The following is a 21,279-nucleotide window of genomic DNA, read 5'->3' on the forward strand; positions in this document are numbered from 1 at the left end:
TTATAATATAAACAGCAGTTTCAATACATTTTGAAAATATTTTCTATCTTGCTTGCCTCACCAAGCAATAATGAGTACAAATTATGTAGATCCAGAGTCTTTTCCTTTTTTGTAGTTTAGGTGGAGAGCAAGAAAATAATGTCAGTGTCAAAGAACAGACAGGAAGACAAATACAAATACAAAAAGAAAGAGCAACCAAGCCAAATTATAATTTTCTCAAAGCATCTAAGTTTGTAAAAAGTGTTTAAAGGTCATTACTGTCTCTGCCGCAAAGATTTGAGAGGGGCATTCCAGAGGGTAGGTGCTTTCACTGAAAAGGCCGACTTCTCTGCTGCCACCAAGTGCCACCAAGTGACAAGCCACTGGTCATGGAATGACCAGCAGGGTCTCCTTTGAAGATCTTGACTTCTGGTCCCAAGTTTGCTGCTTTAAATGTCAACAGCAAAATGGTGGACATGACATGACATGGTAGCTAGCCAGTGCAGGTATTTCATTACTGGTGTAGTATGTGTAGTAATAACAACAACAACAACAACAATTTATTATTTATACCCCACCCATCTGGCTGGGTTTCCCCAGCCACTCTGGGCGGCTTCCAACAAAATATTTAAAATACATTAAAACATCAGTCATTAAAAACTTCCCTAAACAGAGCTGCCTTCAGATGTCTTCTAAAAGCCGGATAGTTGTTTATTTCCTTGACATCTGATGGGAGGGCATTCCACAGGGCGTGTGTCCCACAAAGCACCCTAGCAACTGCATTTTGTATTAGCTGCAGCTTCTGAACCAGGTAGCGCCACATATGGAGCACATAACAGCAGTTGTATGTGCTCTATGGAGTGCAGCTAGTTGGTTGGGGGATGGAAGAAGAGATGAATTTAACATACATAAACATTTTTTTTCAAAGTCTCATTGGGAGTCTTGGTGTAGCAGCTGGGAGGACTCTTGGGGTAAAGATACTGCTTAATGACAATCATCTCTAAGTGGCATGAGGTAGACCAGGTGAGGTACACCTGGTGTCCTTTTTCTGATAGAGGCCCCGGTGTGTGTGTGTGTGTGTGTGTGTGTGTATTTGGACAGCTTGCCTGGAAGGGGTCTCATTAGGTCAGATAGAATTTCATATCAGCCCTGGTCATAGGCTACAGTGGGGTACATTTTGCCTCCACGAATAATGAGTGGAGAGGTAGAGTTGGCTAGGGTTGGAGAAGAAAATCAGTTCAGGTCACATGTAAACATGAATCTATCAAATTTCCACTTTCCATACACAAATGGAAACACAACCATCCTTCAAAATGTGCATACCTGCACATGCCTTATAAAAGAAGCAGCCATTGCCAAGTGCTGAAACATACCTTCCACTAAATCTATAGAACTGATACTCACAATCAGTATCATTTGTTCTCTTGGAAACACGTGTGTGTGTGTGTGAGAGAGAGAGAGAGTCTGACCTATTAGCTCTTTCCCGAGAAATATTTCCTGTGTTCAGTTTTCTATCTATAAGTATCATAAATACAGAGAGAGTTTTGTTTCATATAGTGCTTATGGTAGAATTCTCTTATGGAAATTGTATTTTAAGCTTATCCCAGAGAAGAATTTGTTAAAGATGGAGCATAAGGAAATTTTGGAGAGGCATGGAAAGAATGGAAAACAGGCACAGAAGTTTAAAAGGAAAAGCACTAGATATGGTAAATGTAACCACATGTTTACTGTTTAATCTAGTTTAGTCCTAAACTAGAGTATATACATCATTGAAAGCCTGACAAAAGAGGAAAACTTTCATTTTATTTTTACTAGTTTGGGCTTCAGAGGATTACCGTATATCGCGGCGTATAAGGCGACTGGGCATATAAGACGACCCCCAACTTTTCATGTTAAAGAACAGAGTTTGGGGTATACTCACCCAGCCCGGGCTCCATGGTGGCTGAGGTGGCGGCGGCGGCTGGAGTGGCGGGGAGAGCCTCCCCTCTCGCTGTACAGGAGCCCGTCACACTCACCGCACATGCCCAGCCCGGGCTCCATGGCGGCTGAGGTGGCAGCAGCAGCTGGAGCAGCAGGGAGATCCTCCCCTCTCGCTGCACAGGAGCCCGTCGCACTCCATGGCAGCTGAGACGGCGCACGCACGCTGAGACGGTGCGCGCACGCAGCCAGCAGCAGAGCGGAACCCCGCGTCGCATCACATGACGTTGCTGCCGTACAAGACGACCCCCGACTTTAGAGAAGATTTTCCAGGATTAAAAAGCCATCTTGTACGCCGCGATATATGGTAATTAGGAAATTTATTCAATAACAGGGAGGCCACAGCTGAGAAAACCTTGCCCCAGCATTCAAAGTTATCACTTATCTTCTGGTAGGAACCCATAGCAAGCTGAAAAGATGAACTGTGGTGACTGTTATGTATTGAAGTTCTCACCCTAGGCCAGTGATGGCGAACCTATGGCACGCGTGCCAGATTTGGCACGCAGAGCCCTCACTGCTGGCACGCGCACCATCGGCCCATCCGTGCTGTTGTTGTTGTTTTTTCTCCAGGCTTGCGTCCGCTGTGGCCCGCCCGCACTTGCTGGGGCTGCTGGCCACGCAGAGCCGCCTCTCCCGGCGGAGCTGCGCCCAGGGCGCGAAGGCGGCGGCGGCGGCTTGCCTCGCTGCCGGCGCGCCTGGCAAGAAGGCAGCCCGGGCCCAGGATCAGGCGGGCGCCAAGGCCGGCGGGAGGTAGCCCGGTGGTGAGCCAAGCAAAGGCAGGAAGGGCAAGCGATGCGCCTCCTTGGCCCCGCCGGGTTCCCTGGCACCGGCCGCTGGGCTGGGCAGCGGAACCGGCACCAGGATCAGCCACATGGACAGCAGCTCCGACCTGTCCGACTGCCCATCCGAGCCGCTCTCCGACGAGCAGAGGCTGGCTCAGGCTGCCAGCAGCGATGCGGAATCCGGCACCGGCTCCAGCGATCGGGAACGCGAGCAGCCGCAGCTAGCGCCCGCTCTGCCCCCGGGGCCAGGCGTCGCCCCTCAGCCTGCCTCGCCTTCTTTGAGCACCGCCAGCAAAGGGCCGGCAGCGTGCCGCCCCCACCGCCCCCCCATAGCGGCGCCCCTGCCCGGGGCGGGCTCCCGCCTGCGGGGACTGCGGCTTGCCGGAGAGGCTGGGGGATTTGGGGGGCACCGGCGGGGGCTTGGTGGAAGCTGCCCCGGCGTGGAGGTCCTTGAGGAAAGGTCTGGCTGGGGAAGGAGCTCGGTGGAGCCTCTTATTCTCGGCGAAGGAGTGGTGCGGGCTCTGCAGCGACGGCGGCGGCTTCAGAGGCTCGCCGAGGCTGGTGCCGTTCAAAGTCTCCATAGTCACGGCTGCCTAAGAAGACGCCGGGGAGGGGTGGACACTTGAGGCTCCTCGAGCCCTTCCCGAGCGCAGGAGTGTGAGTGGCGAAGGCGACGGTCCTCCCGGCAGAGCCCCGCAGCAACAGCGCCTTCCTCTAGTTTTCGCCTTTGCTCTCATCACTCCTGCTTCCTCCTTGCCCGCCACAAAGCTCACACTTTTTCCTCGGTCTGATTCAGCAAAATGGGCTCTCCTCCACCCCTCGGTCAGAAAACACAAACACACACAAAGCACAATCGGTGGCAATCTTCCTCCCCCCCCCCCAGATCTTTCCAATCCGCTCGATGCAGCTCACGGTAACATTGCACCCTGCAACATCGACTCTCTTCCCCCAAAAAAGCTCAGCAGCTTTGGGGCGCCCCCCCCAAAAGCAAAGCAACATTTGTGCGACCCCCCAAAAGCAAAGCAACATTTGTGCGACCCCCCCCCCCAAAAAGCTGCAAAACTTTGGTCGGCAGCTCCCCAAAAAAAGCTCAACAAGTTTGGGCACTTTGTGATAAACAAGTGGTTTTTGGTTTACAGTTTGGGCACTCGGTCTCTAAAAGGTTCGCCACCACTGCCCTAGGCCACTAGGGGTGTGTGTATATAGTTCATTCTGCTGCAGTTTTCACTCAGGTCAGCATATGCAAAAGAGGGACTGTAAAGGGACGTTCAGGGATTGGTTAACTGTGGAAAGTTGTTACTGTTGCGTTGTAGCTGAATTCTATATAAGCAGGCTGCTGAGGCCTTCAGGTCACTTCTGTTCCAGCCTGAGAATAAACAAGAGCTGTTTTGGAAATCACTGTGTCGTCTGCTGTGTCCACCCACAACTTAACAGTGACAAAACTGTGGTGACAAAACATATGGTAGATCCCGAAGTTTGATGAATTACTGTTGTTTTAACCCATGTCTTTTCTTAGTTGCATTCATTCAATTATGTTAATATGATTACCATCTAAATTGGTTTACTTTCTTTTATTTATCACTTTTCCTTTACCAGAGGGGTGCAGGAAAAAAATGTAAATCAATTCTGTAAATTACATCTCTTTCCAAAGGGAGACAAATTATCTAATGGGTACATATTGGTGTTCAGTAGTTAAGCATGCGTACCATTCATGATATGACCTCTGCACACACCTTTTCTTCTTGCTGAACTTGAGTGCTGGTTTCATTTACTGTTGATAACCCTTCAGACAAGTGCCCACACATGACTTGCAAATCTCCTTGTATCAGCACTAAGTGTTTATTCCACTGGGCAGCTTTTAAAGGCATTTTCGAAAGAGGAGATAACTGCTGCTTCTACCAAAAAAAGAGAAGTGTCTACCCTAGAGGCTATGTTGTTCAGGACCCACCTTTTCATTTAGCTGTCAGAGCACTATAAAAAAAAAATAGAACAAGACTGAAGAGTAAAATACAGTACATCACATTAAGGGGAGGAAGGGGCAAAGGAGGATTCTTGCAGTAGAATCTTAAGTTCTGTTTAAGTAAACAAAACAAAATATTTCTACTTACACAAAGGATTCCTTTGATTTTTGCAGCTTTATAGTACAGTGGTACCTTGGTTTAAGAACAGCCCTGTTTACTATTATTATTATTATTATTATTATTTGTTGAATTTATATAGTGTCCTGGTTTGTGAACTTTACCTCGGTCTAAGAACAGAATCGGAACAGATTTGAGGTCTCATTAGGGAAAGCGCGCCTTGGTTTAAGAATGGCTTCAGTTTAAGAACAAACTTCTGGAACGGATTATGTTCGTAAACCGAGGTATTGCTGTATCTTTGTATCCATCGCTTTTTTAAACCAATCTGCTCTCTGAAACCTAGGTCAGTGAAACACTCCAGTGCCTGCTTTTATTCCTGCAAAGAACACTGCTCAACATTGTTGCTGCATATAGTCTTATACAATGACAGAATATTGTTTGACTTCAACAGGTATAAGTAATGTCCTGTAAATACTTGGCGCCAGGTATCTTAGGTGGTGCTAGTCCTGAACTATGGGCAGATGTCAAAGGGGAGTCAGAGTCAGTAAAATGCATGGAGATGTACCAGGAAGACCATGGTTGCTCAAAGGAAGCCCTTCTTGCATAGGATGACCATTGGCCACAAGTACTTTACTGTTCTAGAAGATGCTCTAAAGTGAAACTCTGGTGCCTTCCCACATGAGGTAGTTGCTCACGGAGTCGAGGGTTCATGTTTCTGTCCCTAGCAGCTCCTAAGTCAGAAATAATATGTTGGTGCCTGTAAATTTTAATAGTAGCAAATACAGCAGAAGTAGCAGTCTATGTCCTCTCCTTTTGTTTCATTCACCTAGGGTGCAGTGAGCTGGTTGCCACCTAAAATGACTTTCATGCATAGTTGTAGAAACATTTCAGTGAGTTTTCTACATGAGTGATTGGGTTCCTTCGGGAGGAAGGGTAAGATATAAATTCAATGAATGAATGAATGAATGAATGAATATTCAAGCTCATGAGGACTAATGTCACGCATCACACATCTGTTCCACATCTCTTATCCACATGAAACCCTAAAGGACATGATGTTAGTTACCATACCATCAGCGGCATATGCATTGACCTGTGTACTCTAAGGTCAGGGTCCAAATACTAGCTCTGCATACCCAAAGGAGTTTGGGCTTGGGTTAAGGGTTTCTGCAAGGCATCGTATTTAAGGGATTCGGGGGGTTTGGGTTTGTTTTTAATGTTACTTGTTCTTACTTGCTTTGACTTTAAATCTTCCTGGGACCTTGAGTCAGAGAAGGAAAGGGTTAGTATTATTTTTATGAAGACCAATTCCTGCTTGAACTTCTTTGGTGGCTACCAGCAGAGAAAGATGCTGAATTTCTGATATTCTGGTAATAAAGGAGTTTGTTTTGTGAAGCCTCCTTCTACAGTAGTTCTTGAACATTCATCCTAGCTCTTCCTAGCCTGCTCAGTTGTGCAGGGATTCCCCCCCCCCAAAAGAGTTCTTTTTTCACCTGTATTACCAGTACAGGGTCCCCGTCCCCCATCAGTGTATCAACTTTTCATTTATTCTGTTTTCATACACAAATTCCTCTTTAGGTGGTAGTGAGTTCCCAGAAAGAAATGAGAACCTTTCTCACATATATTGTTTTCACATAGTTGCTATGAATATATTCAAGCCCTGCACCCTTCTTCTTCATCCCCTAACCTAGCTTTCAAGCATTAATATTTGCAGCTCAATAAAGGCTACTTTATTTGAAAGTTGAAGCATATTCTTTTGCTTGAGACAATACTGATGATCGTAAACTATGTGATACAGGTTGTTTACAGGTGATTACTCCACTTTGTATGCCAATAGGTTCTGTTCTGAAATTTTAATTAATGATTATATAGGTTCTGGAGCCAGCAAGCATTACCCCATCCCTTTCCCATGTGCATTCTGTCTGCACAAATATTTCATTCATTTATTTGTTTACTTGCAACATTTTTATACAACACATTTATTAAATGTGGTGTATAGAAAATATAGGGTACACTGTTGTAATAATACTTCTGTCTTAATCCTCGGCTACTTTCCATTCCAAATGACTGACATCCAGTTACCATTCCCTCTCTCTTTATTTTCTGCCACTACTTCAAGAAGAAAAGGCCCTTTGGCTAAGAAGCACGTTTATTTATAAGGCCATAATATATACATATAGAAAAAGGCAAAGTTCCACCTTCAAGAATATTGCTTCTGGCAGAAAACTGTAGTGACCATGTGCAGTGGCAGTATTAGTTTTAATTGGAATGTATAACAATGGAGTGTCCTTGGGTTATTTCTGATGGTTAGTGCAGTAGAGAACCTATAAGTAGAGAATTTCCCCAAGTTTTGAGAGAACTAGGTTGCTCCCCTTATTTTGAAGTAGTAGCCGCTAATCATGAGCTCAGTCAATCATGTAACTCAAGACTGATCATTATAGGAATAGTGTCAGGTTTTTGGAAGCTATAGAAATGCTAAGGAACTGCCTTCTCTTCCAGAACTCAGACTGGCATAATTAGATTAAAAAAACTTTACATTGCATACTAAATTTTAAGCAATTAAGTCGCAGAGACATCTGTTCCCTTAAATAACCTTAAATAGCAAAATTGCTTGTTCAGAATTCTTTTCAGACATGGGCACCTTGATCCCCAGCAAGGAGTAATTGCAATGCAGACCACTGTAGTACTGCCTTTTTTAGCACCATACAATTCCTTGGATTGGATGAAACCATGTAGAAAGAGAAATGAAGAACAATAGGACACACATTCTCTTGACTACACCTTCTGACCAATGCCAGTGTTACAGACACTCTTTCCCTTTCCGGAGCTTACATCCAGAATAAGACACCAACCCTTACTTTAGCTAGTATTAGGACATTTGCACATACGCCTAAGAAATTACATCAGCTTCACTCACAATATTTGTATATTTGAGATAGAGCAGAATTTGTCTTTGAGGCAGCTTAAAGTCTACATTTTTGCCTTGTTAATTTGACATGATGCATAAAAATCTCAAACCATTTTCTAATAGAAAAAGCAGTTCATCTGAAATATTTAAGTAGGGGATAAATCAATAAAGTTCACAGGGTAGGTTAAGTGTTACATATTAAATAAATCTGCATTCATAAATAAGCACCTCATAATAGCCACTCAGTGATTTAGCAATCAGAGAGGCTAATTTATAAAACCTTGTAGTAAATCCCTTATAACAGGGGTGTCAAACTCAAATTCATCGGGGGCCGCATCAGCAGTTTGGTCACCCTCAAAGGGCCGGTTGTATCTGTAGGACTATGTGTCCACTCTTTATTATCATAAATTATTGTCACTACATTCAATTATTACTGTTTTTTGTAATAATGTAAGTAATAACTAGCACTGAAAGCAGAAACATAGTCAGAATAATGGCAAGTAGATATTCAAATGTACAATTATTGTACAATTTATTGAAAAATGATTTTATTGAAAAAAAAGCTTGCGAAGAAGAGGCGCCACAATCCGTTTCGCGCAAGGCAGGAATCGGATCCAGTTTCTCCCTCCCCCCCCTTTTTTTTAAAAAGAAGTGCTCCACGAAAGCTTGCATTTCTTTGAAATAAAAACGAGCGTGTCGGGGGAGCAGTGTATAAATAACAACAATAAAAGAAACGAAACCCCGAAAGCTTGGCCTCCGAAACAGACGCGAAGATGAGGCCGCGTCGTGTCAATTGGGGGGGAGGGGGAGAGAAGAAGGAAAAAGACCCAGGAAGAAGAGGAAGAAGCGGCCGCGTCGGCAGAGTCTCCCGCGACATGAGCTGCCCGCCCACCGCTCCTCCCGGCAGCGTCTCGGGGCTTCCTTCCTCTTGCCCAGCGAGAGCAGGCCCAGGCTGGGGCGGACCCCTCGGCGCCACCAGGCAGACCTCACGCCACCCCAAAATGGCTGCTTCCCCCTCAGCCGCCGCCGCATCCCGCCACGGAGAAGGCCCCCATGCCCCTCACGGATTGCCGCCACCTTTCTCCCCACCCACAGGTGACCCTCTCTCCCCCACTGGCGCCGCCATTTTACTCACCGACCGAGCTCGCCGCCGCCTCTTCCACCAGGCCTTCAACGCCAGACCCCGTCACCTGCTCCGCCCCCCTCCAACCAGCGCCACTCTCGCTCCCCCCCACAAACCCGCTGCCAGCCTCTCGAAGGCTGCGCCTCTCGCGAGAGCTCCGTCAAGCCGCCCTCAGCCAATCGCCTCCGAAAGGTCGCACGGATCATAGAGACGAGGAAGAAAGGGGGTCGGCACTTGGGGAAAAGAGGAAGGGACGGTCTATAGAGAAGGGGAGTCCTAGAACGGCCTAAAAATCGCTACCGGCTGAAGCTGTTAAAAAAAAGCGAGAATAGACGGTGAAGGCCGGCGGCGGCTACACGGGCCACATGACGAGGTCTGGCGGGCCGGATTAGGCCCCCGTGCCTTGTGTTTGACACCCGTGCCTTATAACAATGTTCACAGACTTTGTTCAGTATTATAGTTATTTTATTCTAGTATTGAGCTTTCAACTTCCACTTTAATTTTGTTTTAAAAAGTAATTACCGGGTAAGTAATAAAAGATTTGGTCTTGAAATTATGTTTTAAGATATCCTCTTTTTCTTCCAGTGACCTTTTTGCTGGCAACTTCACAGAAACACACTATTTGGAAGATGGTACTGGTGCTGTTCTTGCGCGTAATTACACAGTAAGTTTTGTGACTTTGTCTGTGGGGAGGTAGGTGTGCAATACCTGGTCATTAAAAGGACAGAAGGGGAACTATGAAATAGAGTGGTTAGCTACCTTTGATTTGAAATCACTGTTTAGGCAGTTTTCAGGTTCCTTTGTTCAAAATGCACATCTGTGGGAGGAAATGTCCTAAGTACTGCATGATGGAAGGGGCTTTAATAGTTATAAGATTTGTGCACTTAAACCCCTTTGGATATGTGCCATTAGAAGTTCTTTATAAGCTGCAAGTAGCCTATGCAAAGATAACGCATGAGATCCAGCTTCTGCGATGTGGAAGCTCTCAAAAAGGGATTTGAGGCCTTCTGCAATGCCAGATGTTGTCCTTTGTTTGTTTTCATTGAATTAGACCATAACGTAGGTGCAACAGCACAACTGCACTTTCCCCCCTGGCGCTGTTGGGCCAGCCCTCACTTAAATATAGTGCGACCACCTCACAGTACACCAATTACACGAATTTCTACAAATTACCCCAGATTATCTAGTGGATGACTTGTGTGAGGGAAAACTTAATGATTTGGAGTCTCAGGCAGGATTAGATCAAATAAACAAGAAAGATTTTATTAAATAAAGGAAGTTTATGACACAAAGTGGGTAAAACAAAGGATACTTCAGATAATAATGTTATTTCAGGTAACCGTTGTTCACCTAATAGTTTTTATACTAAATCTAACTGATGTTATGGACTTCTAATCAAACACAGCTTCTTTTAAACTTCAGTTGCTTATGTTCATTTACTTTGCTTCAGATAGATGTTGCAGGTTTTTAGACTAAAGGGTAAATGCTCAGCTTATTTCCAGTTATTTCACTTCAGTTCTTACTCAGTTCTTGCACAGCTGTTGCTGCTTAATACTTTGGTTCTTAAACAAGGTGGTACTTCCTGTCAGTTACACACCCCTTAGACAACCCTACTCCTGAGGTACTCCAAGTAACAGACCCAAGGGATCTCCACATCCCTCTTAACTGGTTTGGGAGTCTTCTCTTTTTGTAGCAGAATCTCTCCCCTCCTGACTGGAATGAGACCTAAGTAGACTGTATCTTTCCAGCTTCTACTTCTCCTGCCTCAGCCTCAGCCTCCCAGTTAATTCCTGGGCTAATTACTCTTGCAGGACACCACACACTGTCCTTCACACTAAGCTCAGAGACTCCTTTCTGTAGCTTTTGATATATTCCACAGAGTGGATGTTCCTACCCAGAACCAACTCTCTCTCCTCTCATTCCCTATCTCCCAGCCTACCTCTCCAAAACCTCTCCTTTTCAACTCCCTCTCCTGGAACCCTGGCCAATCAGAAGCTGCCATTCGTTAACCATTTGCTGGCAGGGAAAAAGAAAAAGAAAACACTTGGTAACCCAACCTGCCCAGCAAAACAAACTTTTCTGTCACAGTAGGTCTTATTGGGGGGGGGGGGGAGAGAGAGAAGGACTGAAAAAGGTTCCCTATGTTACCTGATCTTTCCTCAGAAGGGATTATATACCTTTGCTTCTATAAATATATAGAGATGCTTTGGAGCAATTGTATTTTCCTGCCCCACTTGTATTTAAAACTTAGAATCATAGAATTGTAGACTTGGAAGCAACACCAAGAGTCATCTAGTCTAATCCCCTGCAATGCTGGAATCTCAACTCAAGCATCCATGATAGATGACCATCAATCCTCTGCTTTAAAACCTCCAAGGAAGGAGAGTCCACCATCTTCTGAGGGAGTTGGTTTCATTGTCAAACAACTCTAGAATAGCTTAGAATAGCAGTAGCTTTTTTTTTTGTTGCTGCATCACACTGTTGACTCAAGTTAATATATTTCTTAATTAAAACAGTACAGTGGCTGGTCTGGATTACTACATTTTACTTTTATCTGCTGATTAGATCCAGCTTAACTGCATTTTAAAAATGTATATGTTTGATGTAGAAGTAGCAGCATTACACATCTTGTTAAGTTCCTTAATAAGACAGTAGTAAATGGAGGTTCATGACGCCTCTTGTCTTAGATTGGAGCCATAAGGTTTTTTAAAGTTGTTTTTTTTAAATTAGCAGTTAAGGTGTACATCAGAAGCAGCAATATATACCCTGGTAGACTAACAACTTAAAACAGTTTTTTAAATATTGCAGTAGAACCATTTTTTATATCAAAATGCAATGCATCTTGCACTTCCAACATTTTAATGCTTAAACATATATTTATTGTAAAAATATGTTTTCCTGCAAATAAAACATGTTGTCACTGCTAGTTTCAAATAGTGAAAGAGAGCTGCTACTAATTTTAGATATTTATACCTCTGCAAAATGGCAAAATCTCAGAATTAAGGAAGTGTTGCTGAGTAAAGGTTCATCCGGAGTGTTCTATACCGCTGACTTTTGATTTTAATTCTGATTTTTGTGAAGCGTGATTTTCACCTAGAAACTAGATAAGATTATGAGAAATCCACTATCATATATCTTACAGGTTTTAAAAATAGCTTAAACACCCTCCGGTGCCCCAATCAGGAGACCTCAGTGCAGGCGTCCTCGAACTCAGCCCTCAAGGTGTTTTGAGACTACAATTCCCATTATCCCTGACCACTGGTCCTGCTAGCTAGGGATCATGGGAGTTGTAGGCCAAAAACATCTGGAGGGCCGAGTTGACGAAGCCTGCCTCAGTGCATGCAGAAGGGATAACTCTTCCCTCCCCCCACTGTTTTCCTGAATAAAATTAATACCCCAAACTGCTCTTTATCCAGTAGAGCAAAACATAAAAGTACTGAACAGGTTAGTTAACATATTTGGATGGCATTTCTGGAGTGGATGATGTGTACATTATTCCCTTGTGCAGGCCATGCTAATTCCTCCACTGTGCTCTTTGGACCAGTGGGAATTAGCATGGGAGTTGGCACTATCACCACCCAACTTAAGATCTTGGGTCATTGAATTAAGGGGGGGGGGGATATCATTGTTGTTCATTATCTAGATCCCCAAATATACAAAAAAATACAAAAAATAAAAATGCATGTGGGGGTTTGTGAGCCAGACACTACTATTGAGATATCAACAAGGATGTCTAATTGATCTATCGCTTACTTCATCATACCTGGCATGATCAATGCCTAAAATGAGGAGTGGCTTGTTTTGGCAAGAACAACTTACATGGCTTGATTCCTTGATATAGCATCTATGACAGTAGAAGTTATGCATGTATGTTTTAATATTACCTCTCAGTTTTTTGACAGTCATAGATGTGCTCTAGTTTGGCACAAAACTAATGACAGTATAAATATAGGTTTTACTGGGGAATGTTTAATACCACCCTGTTTCCCTTCAGATCATCGTGTCTTCTCCCTGGATTCTAGTGTTCACTGTACTTCCTGTCTTCTCTTGTCAGAGAGAAGATGGGTACTTAAAGGGGACTGAGTTTAAGCCTCTGGTTTATAATTTTAAAAAAAAACATTGTATATATAATAAATAGATAGAGGAGTCTCCTCTCATGTGGAATCCATCACCAGCTAAGATAAGGCATGCTCCAACAATCTGCTCTTTCACATGCATGCTAAATGAATTTTTAAATCACTGTGCTCTGATTATCTTCTAGTGTTGTGCTGTTATTTTAACAGTTTTACTCTGGTGTGTATTTTAGATTTATTTATTTATTTTGTTTATATTTTATAAGCTGGGCAGTTTATAAAAACCTTTAACATAAATTATATATCCACAAGGTGATATCCAACTTTAGTCATACTCTAAAGATGCCCATTTAAATAAATAGGCTTGTATCTTTTGATTTCAATGGGTCTGCTCTGGCTGAATATGACTGACGTTGGATATCAACCATACATTTTATAAGCTTGTTATTTTACATTTTATTAACAATAAATTTGTTATTTGTTATTCTAGTTCAGGTTTAAAAAGATCTAGACATATCTTGAGATTGAATTTATAACATGAGTTTTTTATCCATGCATGTGTGCTGCAAACACATTATAACCTTCTCACTGTGTACAGTTTCATTTCCATCTAAAAGAAAAGAAAAGAAGAAATACTCTGGTGCTAAACTAATATTTTCTTTATGGTGTAATCGAATTTGCCAAAAATTCATGCTCCTGATCTATTAAAACTCAACCCTGATCTTTTCATGTTACTGCTTTCACCAACAAAATCAAGGTGGTCTTTAGAAGCCTTCTGTCTGAGACTATGTAATTGAAAACCATGCCCTGAAACTGAAAAGGTTAATTAATGCAGCTTAGATGTGAATGAACCAAGTAATAAGAGGCAAAGTAAGATAACTGTCAGGTTGAAATATGAGTGATAACTTTCCCTTGCACTAATAAGATAGCAACCTTTGACAGCGAGGCTTTTGGCTTCCATATGGTATTCAAAGGAGCGAGAAATGAAAAAGAAAAAGAAATGCTGGACATAATATACTGGTAATCATTATTTTCCAGCCAGGTCTATAATTGGAAATATGGTATTACCTTTCATCAACAATAGCAAATGTGCATCTTTACTGAGTATGTATCTTTTGTTGTGGTTGTCCTTTGTAAGCAGCTGGTGTTATTAAAGAAATACAATAACCCAGCCACAAAACATAACAGGGTTGTTGCTGCTGAAAATACAGTTCTCTTTTATTCCTGTTCTTAATAACATACCACTTCCAAGTCAGCATAGTTTAATAAAATGCTTTCACCCTCCCAATCTCTTTTCACGTGATTTCTTCTTCTTCTGAAGCTATAAAACCAGGAAATTGTTTTATTACGTTGCACAGTATGCTTAATTATGTCTTATGGATCTCCCTCATGTTACTAACAACAATTTACATCTTACAGTGAAAGCCTAAAGGTGAATGACAGTATAATTTGCTCTGCTGTTTAATTTTACAAAATGCCTCCCATCATAGTTTTCCAATAACATAATCAAAAGAGCAGGCTTCTCATAAAGAAATGTTTTAAATACTTGTTTGATCTTTGTCTTTGATTGAATGAGGCACAGCATCAATATTGGCATAAGCTCATTTTAATCCAGCATTAAATATAAACAGGTAAAACGATTATTTCAGGTTATTTCCTTAATAGCCTAAATTCAGGGAAGGCTTTTCCATTAAGAGGAACATAAAGTTTTGTGTGTCAACAATAAGAGCACACATATTGACCTGGTTCACATTTTATTCTAAGCCAAACCATGACTGAGCATGAATGACCAGCTAAACCTTCTAAGAAACCAACTAAGGAAAGCCTTCCCACCAAACACTGCAGCATACAAAAGCTAGCCAGCTCTTTTAAGGATGCTCACAGTGGGGAATTGTTGGTAGTGGTGGCAGTATCTTTCCCCTAATCTACAAACAAATTTACTTTCTCTCCTCGTTGCCCCATGGAAACCCTCTCTCTGTTTGCACAAAACTCTTTCCCACACCAGAGGCAAAGTAAGATAACTGTCAGGTTGAAACCCGACCCACCTGCCACCCCCTCTTCCCACGCAAAACCCAACACTCCACTGTGGCAGGCTCATGCACTGCAAACTCCCTCTTTCATTCCCTGCACCCCACCCTCTGTTTACGCAAAGACTCTCTCTCTCAAACTCCTCCTCCCAGCCTCGCTCCACCCTCTGCCCATGTGGCCCCACCCTCTGCCTGCACAGTTTTGAGGAGGAGGACAAGGAGGAGTTGGAATACGAGGGGAGGACACTTTTTTCCAAAAAAAGAAAAAGAATGACCCTGCTTTTCTAGGGATAGGTGGCAACCGTAGGGTGGGACTTCCTTCTGGCAACTCCTGCCGCCGAGCTGATGCCACATGTTTTGTTTTGTCTTGGTCTGCTTTCCTTTGGAGCACATCAATGAGGCTGAGGGGTTGGGGGGGTCTTGTCATCTGGGCAGCCCAGGACCTTCATACACACTGCCCAGGCTTGCGCCCTGGAAAAGTCACTTCAGTGCTGCTCACACAGCAAACACATGAGGCAGCAGTTACGAGTTGCCGATCTCAGCAGCGGCAGTAGCAGATGCTCTTATTCTTCAGTGGTTTTACTTCACCCCCGGAGGCACACTCCATTGTCTCTTGAGACAGATGGATACCAACAACGGGGGCCACGAGGAAGGGGAGTGTGGTTTGAGGATAAGAGGCCCACTGATAGCCTGAGCCCCCAGAAAGCTAGATCTGGCCCTGGTTATTGTTAACAGTGTACTGAGCCCAGGAAAGCCTGCTGGCATTCCTGAACCTGGGCTCACAGTTTGTTTCACCCAGAGAAGCCAAAAGCAAACCATGGCTATAGTTTATAGTTTGTCTATAGTGAACCAACCTTGTTTTTTTCCTTCTGAAGACCTGTAGCTTGTTTGTTCATGCTTAACTGTAGTTTGGTTTAGCATTACTTAGGAAATGAGCTGAGCTATAGATACTGATTCCCACCCCCCAATTCTTTGTTCATTTAGGCTCATTGCTACTACCATGGTCATGTGCAAGATTATGCTGAGTCTGCAGTAACTTTGAGTACATGTTCTGGACTCAGGTAAGTGGGACAACCTTAAATCATGAAAACACCTAACACTGTCAGATTATTGGCAAGTGGGCAGTCTTGTTCACCTGTCGAAATTGTTCTGGATGGGAGAGCTCTGGAACCAGCTGGAAAAGGTTCCCACCCCTGGTTTGGCAGACAGCAGAACAGGCAGTTTCCCCTACCCTGTGCTGCTGCTGTTATCTTCTGAAATGGGTAGATCATCTATTTCACTCCTGGTGGTAAAACAATGTAACTGACCTGGTCTTCTGAGTCAAAGGAAGAGTTCATCCTTTCCTGACTCTACCTACTGAAGTGAGCTTCACAGTGTCTGACTTCCCTTCCCCCCCCCCCTTTATGCTGAAGCAGCAGTTTTTTGTCCAATCTTGTCCATCTTGTCTCTCGGTATGGGATGGAGGAAATACTTTATAGCACTAGTGAACATAGGAAGCAATGTTTTATACTGAGTCAGGCCAGTTAGCCATCTCACTCAGTATTGTTTACCCGGACTGGCTGCGGCTCTCCAGGGTTTTAAACAGAGCTCTATCAAAGCTACCTAGGGATGCCAGAGATTGAAACTGAGACTTAGCACATGCAAAGCAGATACTGCACCAGAAGTCCACTGACCTTTAGTTGACACCATGAAAGTTAAGCTGAACAGTGTCTACACAGAATGAATGTAAGCCCCATTGAGTTACTTATTCCAGAGATTTAATTCCAGGTAAGTGTGCATCGGATTGCAACCTTCCATGTCACCCCAATTCCCTACTGCTATGAAGGAATGAACTGTGGTTATAGAAAGAACTTATTTGGGGGACAATATAGCGGGTGGCGCTGTGGTCTAAACCACACAAACTAGGGCTTGCCGATCAGAAGGTCGGCGGTTCAAATCCCCACAACGGGGTGAGCTCCCATTGCTCGGTCCCTGCAGCTGCCAACCTAGCAGTTCGAAAGCATGTCAAAGTGCAAGTAGATAAATAGGTACCGCTCCAGCGGGAAGGTAAATGGCATTTGCATGCGCTGCTCTGGTTCGCCAGAAGCGGCTTAGTAATGCTGGCCACATGACCCGGAAGCTGTACGCCGGCTCCCTCGGCCAATAAAGTGAGATGAGCGCTGCAACCCCAGAGTTGTCCACGACTGGACCTAATGGTCAGGGGTCCCTTTACCCTTTACCTATAGCACTCAGTGCTACTGTGTGATGAACATGTGATAGCTTTTTTAAAAAAAATTATCATTACTAATAAAATATAAATCCAAAAACTGAAGCCTTCAGTGGGAAATAATCAAGAATTCTCTCTGACCTTAAATAAAGCAGAGCTATTTTAAGTTTATATTGTCAACAAATTCAAGACAAAAACTTCTACATTTTGCACATTATTTAGATATTATAAATGCTGTGAACATGGCGGGAGGGGGGATCCCCAGAAGAGTGCCACGTTTATTTAATTAAGCTTTCTCATAAAGTTAGCAGCTGTGGGAAGTTGTTGGCCACTGCTGGTTGTATCTTTGCAGCGTCTCATTCATGTTGCAGGACGCGCAATGACTAGGAATATTTACATGTGGCTGAATAAGTCATCTTCAGTGTCATTCCCAGCTTTATTGAGGGCAACTTAAAACACCACTACATCTTATCCTCTGAGTACTCCACTGTAAGAGTATATAGGATCCAGCTTAAGGAATCCAGTGCTGGGTAGAGGGTATGACTGGCACCTTTGCTTCAGCATTGTGATCCAATCCTATCATTGGCATGTTTCAGTAGTGAGAATGAGCAAATGTGCTGTTTCCCACAGTGAGGATCATAGAATCATAGCATTGGAAGGGACTCTGAGGATCAACAGCATGCAGGAATATGCAGCTGTACCTTGTGGGGATCAAACCTGCAAACTTGGTGTTATCAGCACCATGCTCTAACCAACTTAAGATCAGGGCCACATCCCTCCAAGGTTTGTTCTGTGGGAGGGTGAGTAATCCTACTCATTGTTCTATGGTATTTACTCCCAGGTAAGTGAGTGCAGGATTCCAGCCTTAGTATTCATAGGAAAGCAATTACATCAATGTGTGCTAAAAATAAGACATCTGCCTACTTGATCGTCCACAATGCCAGCAAGTCACATTAGGTACCTTTTAATCTGACGTCCTCAAAAAAGGACAAAACGGAGACATTGATTAAGGAAGGAACGCTATGAAAAAATAACTCTGGTAATTAAGGACAATTATAGCACATTATAGCTTTCCATTATTTTATTTTATTGATGGGTATTTGAAATGAAATTGTTGTTTAGAAACAATTTTTGATTGGAATGCGTATTGGCATGTGATAAGTAAGACCTGATCATTACATTACCCCATAAAAGATTCTAGATCATCTTGTAGGCTTGGCATAATTTTTAAGACTGTGCGCTCCCAGCTTCCCTGGAGCAGGGTCTTACACACACAGGAAAAGTTCCCTTTGCCTAGGGAAGTAGCTAATACTGTGTATTAAGTACCAGTAGCTCATAGCTATTTGGATACAGGAATTAAATAATGTCTTATACAGCTCAAAGCTTTTGGCAATAATTACATAAACCGGAGTGCAGCCACTTTTCAAAAGCAGTAGGAATTATTGCTGTTTATGCTTTCTGAAAGGATCTAGTTAAGCCTTGTAACACCCTGTTGAGAGAGCTAAGTGTTATCCCTATCTTGCAGAAGGAGAATCAGGTGTGGTGTAGAGAGGTGATTTGTACTGCACTATGAAAACTGGAGAGGTAGGTGCTTAGAAGAAATGGAAATATATTCACCTCCAGCTCAATACCAGTTTTGCAACAAAGACTGAGCTAGTTTTCATGTTATCCCTCCTGGAGGTGTTCCACATTCATTGCCAGGAATTAAATTGTGTGTTGGCCCCTGCAATGGGTTTGATACTAAAGGTGAGTGAGTCCCCATTGGTGGAAGAGGGGTATCGAGCAGAAGAGGAGCAAGACTTCTTGCTTCCACACCATCACCTGTACTTTGAGCTCTCTCTTGGATGCCGCCTTGATTTCATTCTTCATTGAACATAGTGAGAATGTAGACTGGACGTTCCCAATGCATGGAGAGCATGTGGTGACACAATCCTGTTTTGGTTCACATATCCAACTTGCAAGTCATTACAGACAAATGGGAAGGAACAGGAGCACCAGGCAAGCAGGTAGGCACTCAAAGATCTCAGAACCAGATCTCAAAGCCTGCTCTACCTGGAATTTCTGTCTCCCCTCCAACCTGTGTGAAAGGAGAGTGAGTCAAGTAGGCAAAGAAGAGAAGACTTTAGAATTTTTTCCATCAGGATTCTTCCCACTCACCTTCCCACCCAGAAAACCAGCTGCACTTGGGAAGGATCTTGAAGACTCGTTCATTTTTTGTCATAATAAATAATAAGATAAAAGATGAAAAAATCTTTTATAATAATTCCAGTGGCACCTTTAAGATCAACTAAAAGAAGCTTTCAAGGTATGAGCTTTTGTGTGTAATACACACTTCGTCAGATACTCTGAAGCAGAGGTTGCTTCAGCCTTATAACTATTGATGACTGTTATGGCAGTTGGTTCCACAGGGAAGGGCAGGGGATTTTTAAACGGATAGATGACCAAAATTAGCTTTAGTATGTATAATGGGACATGAATCCAATATCTCTATTCAGACCAGGTCCCTCCATAGTTTTTAATTTGGTAATGAGTTGTAATTCAGCAACTTCTCCTTCAAGTGTATTTCTAAAATTCTTTTGCAATAAGACAGCTACTTTAAGATCTTGTATAGAATGTTCTGGGAGACTGAAGTGTTCTCCTATTGGTTTCTCTATTTTATGATTCCTGAAGTCAGATTTATGCCCATTTACCCTTTGGCGTAAAGTTTGTCCTGTTTGTGTCATTTTTTGTGTGTCATTTCATTGTGATTTTATTAATGCATTTTTTATTTTCCTTGTAAGCTGTTTTGGAAGAATTTCTACTCTTAAATGTGGGGTGACAATGATGTTACAGAGCTGCCTAAAATGGCACAGTGATCATTGATTGAAAATTGAGCTGAACACATGGTGGAGTAATTATAAGACTCTTAACAATATGTGCTGAATTGTTCATGCATCCACACTCACCATTGTCAACAAACCAATTTGGTCCTATTAACTGATCAAAAAAAAAAGTTCCTTTAAATTGATCCTGATTCCTTGTTTAATTTTGTTTTCATTGGTATTCGTTGACAGTCATACCCTTTGGCATGTTGAATACCCATACTAGAGTTTAAAGACTGTTATTTATGTTTGTTAATTTTTCTTTTGAGTTTTCCAAAACAAGTACACTGCAAATTCTTGAGCAATGGTCACTTGATATTGATTTGATATTTGTATTCCACTTTTCCAACAAGTGTTGTGGTCAAAGCAGCTCACAATAATCACAATAGTTATGATATTATAGCAATATAATATATATATTATATCTATAGATATTATGGTTGCAAACACAATAATATTAAACACAGTAACATACAGTAATACCTCCGCGAACATCCGTCCCATCGACCGTCCATTTCGGTGAACGTCCACGGCAAACCCAGATGTACCGGAATGGGTTTCATCGAGTGTCTGGGGATCCGGAACGGATCCCGCACTCAAAACAAGGTACCACTGTATAAATAAAGCAAACAATAATAAATTCATTAAAACAATTAATACAATTCAGTAAAGTCATAATAATTCAAAATATTGGAAAGAGTTGCTGAGCACCAGCCCTGTGCCAGATGACGTCGCCTCTCTGGGAAGAGGAATGTTCATACATTGCTATAAAATGCAAATGCAGCTTGGCACTGGGCTGCAGGATTTAAGCAGAGAGAAACAATATATTCATTGTAGCAAACTGCATGCCAAGATTACAGTGTGCAGAATTTATAGTTTGTGCCCCATTGGGGTTTGATCTAAACATATGCTATTCTTCCATACTTATTGAAAATCTGTCACTTTGTTGCAAACCAAGCATAAAACATAGCACTATAAAGGACTGCATCATTTATTTGTTTTTTACTACAGGGGACTTATTTTGTTTGAGGATAATGCCTATATTTTGGAGCCACTGGAAGGTGCTACGAATGAACATATAATCTACCAAGCAAGGGACTTAAAACTAGCTCTGGGTTCTTGTGGTCATCATCTCAACATCTCAGGCATCACTCTGGAGGATACCACACAATCTACCCAGAAATTTGCTAGCAGGGTAGGTGGAAACTGTACTTTTCTCCTTCATGCTTTAAGTAATCAGATCTAGGCAAATCTGACATTACGTC

The 21,279-nt window shown here is 42.8% G+C and overlaps 1 protein-coding gene across 4 annotated transcripts in view; it reads left to right on the plus strand.

Moving 5' to 3' along the window:
* The window catches only part of ADAM12 (ADAM metallopeptidase domain 12), a 185,546-nt gene that overhangs the window by 88,655 nt on the left and 75,612 nt on the right, over positions 1–21,279 (plus strand). For 3 of the 4 annotated variants that reach the window (XM_033149428.1, XM_033149427.1, XM_033149429.1), the window contains 3 exons: positions 9,433–9,511; positions 15,932–16,008; positions 21,026–21,209. In XM_033149428.1, the coding sequence (XP_033005319.1) occupies positions 9,433–9,511; positions 15,932–16,008; positions 21,026–21,209 (340 nt within the window). The remainder of the gene's footprint in view (positions 1–9,432; positions 9,512–15,931; positions 16,009–21,025; positions 21,210–21,279) is intronic. The other variant, XM_033149430.1, reaches the window with a different exon arrangement.

The sequence above is a fragment of the Lacerta agilis genome, chromosome 5 (assembly GCF_009819535.1).
Source record: "Lacerta agilis isolate rLacAgi1 chromosome 5, rLacAgi1.pri, whole genome shotgun sequence".
NCBI classification, from domain to species: Eukaryota; Metazoa; Chordata; class Lepidosauria; order Squamata; family Lacertidae; genus Lacerta; species Lacerta agilis.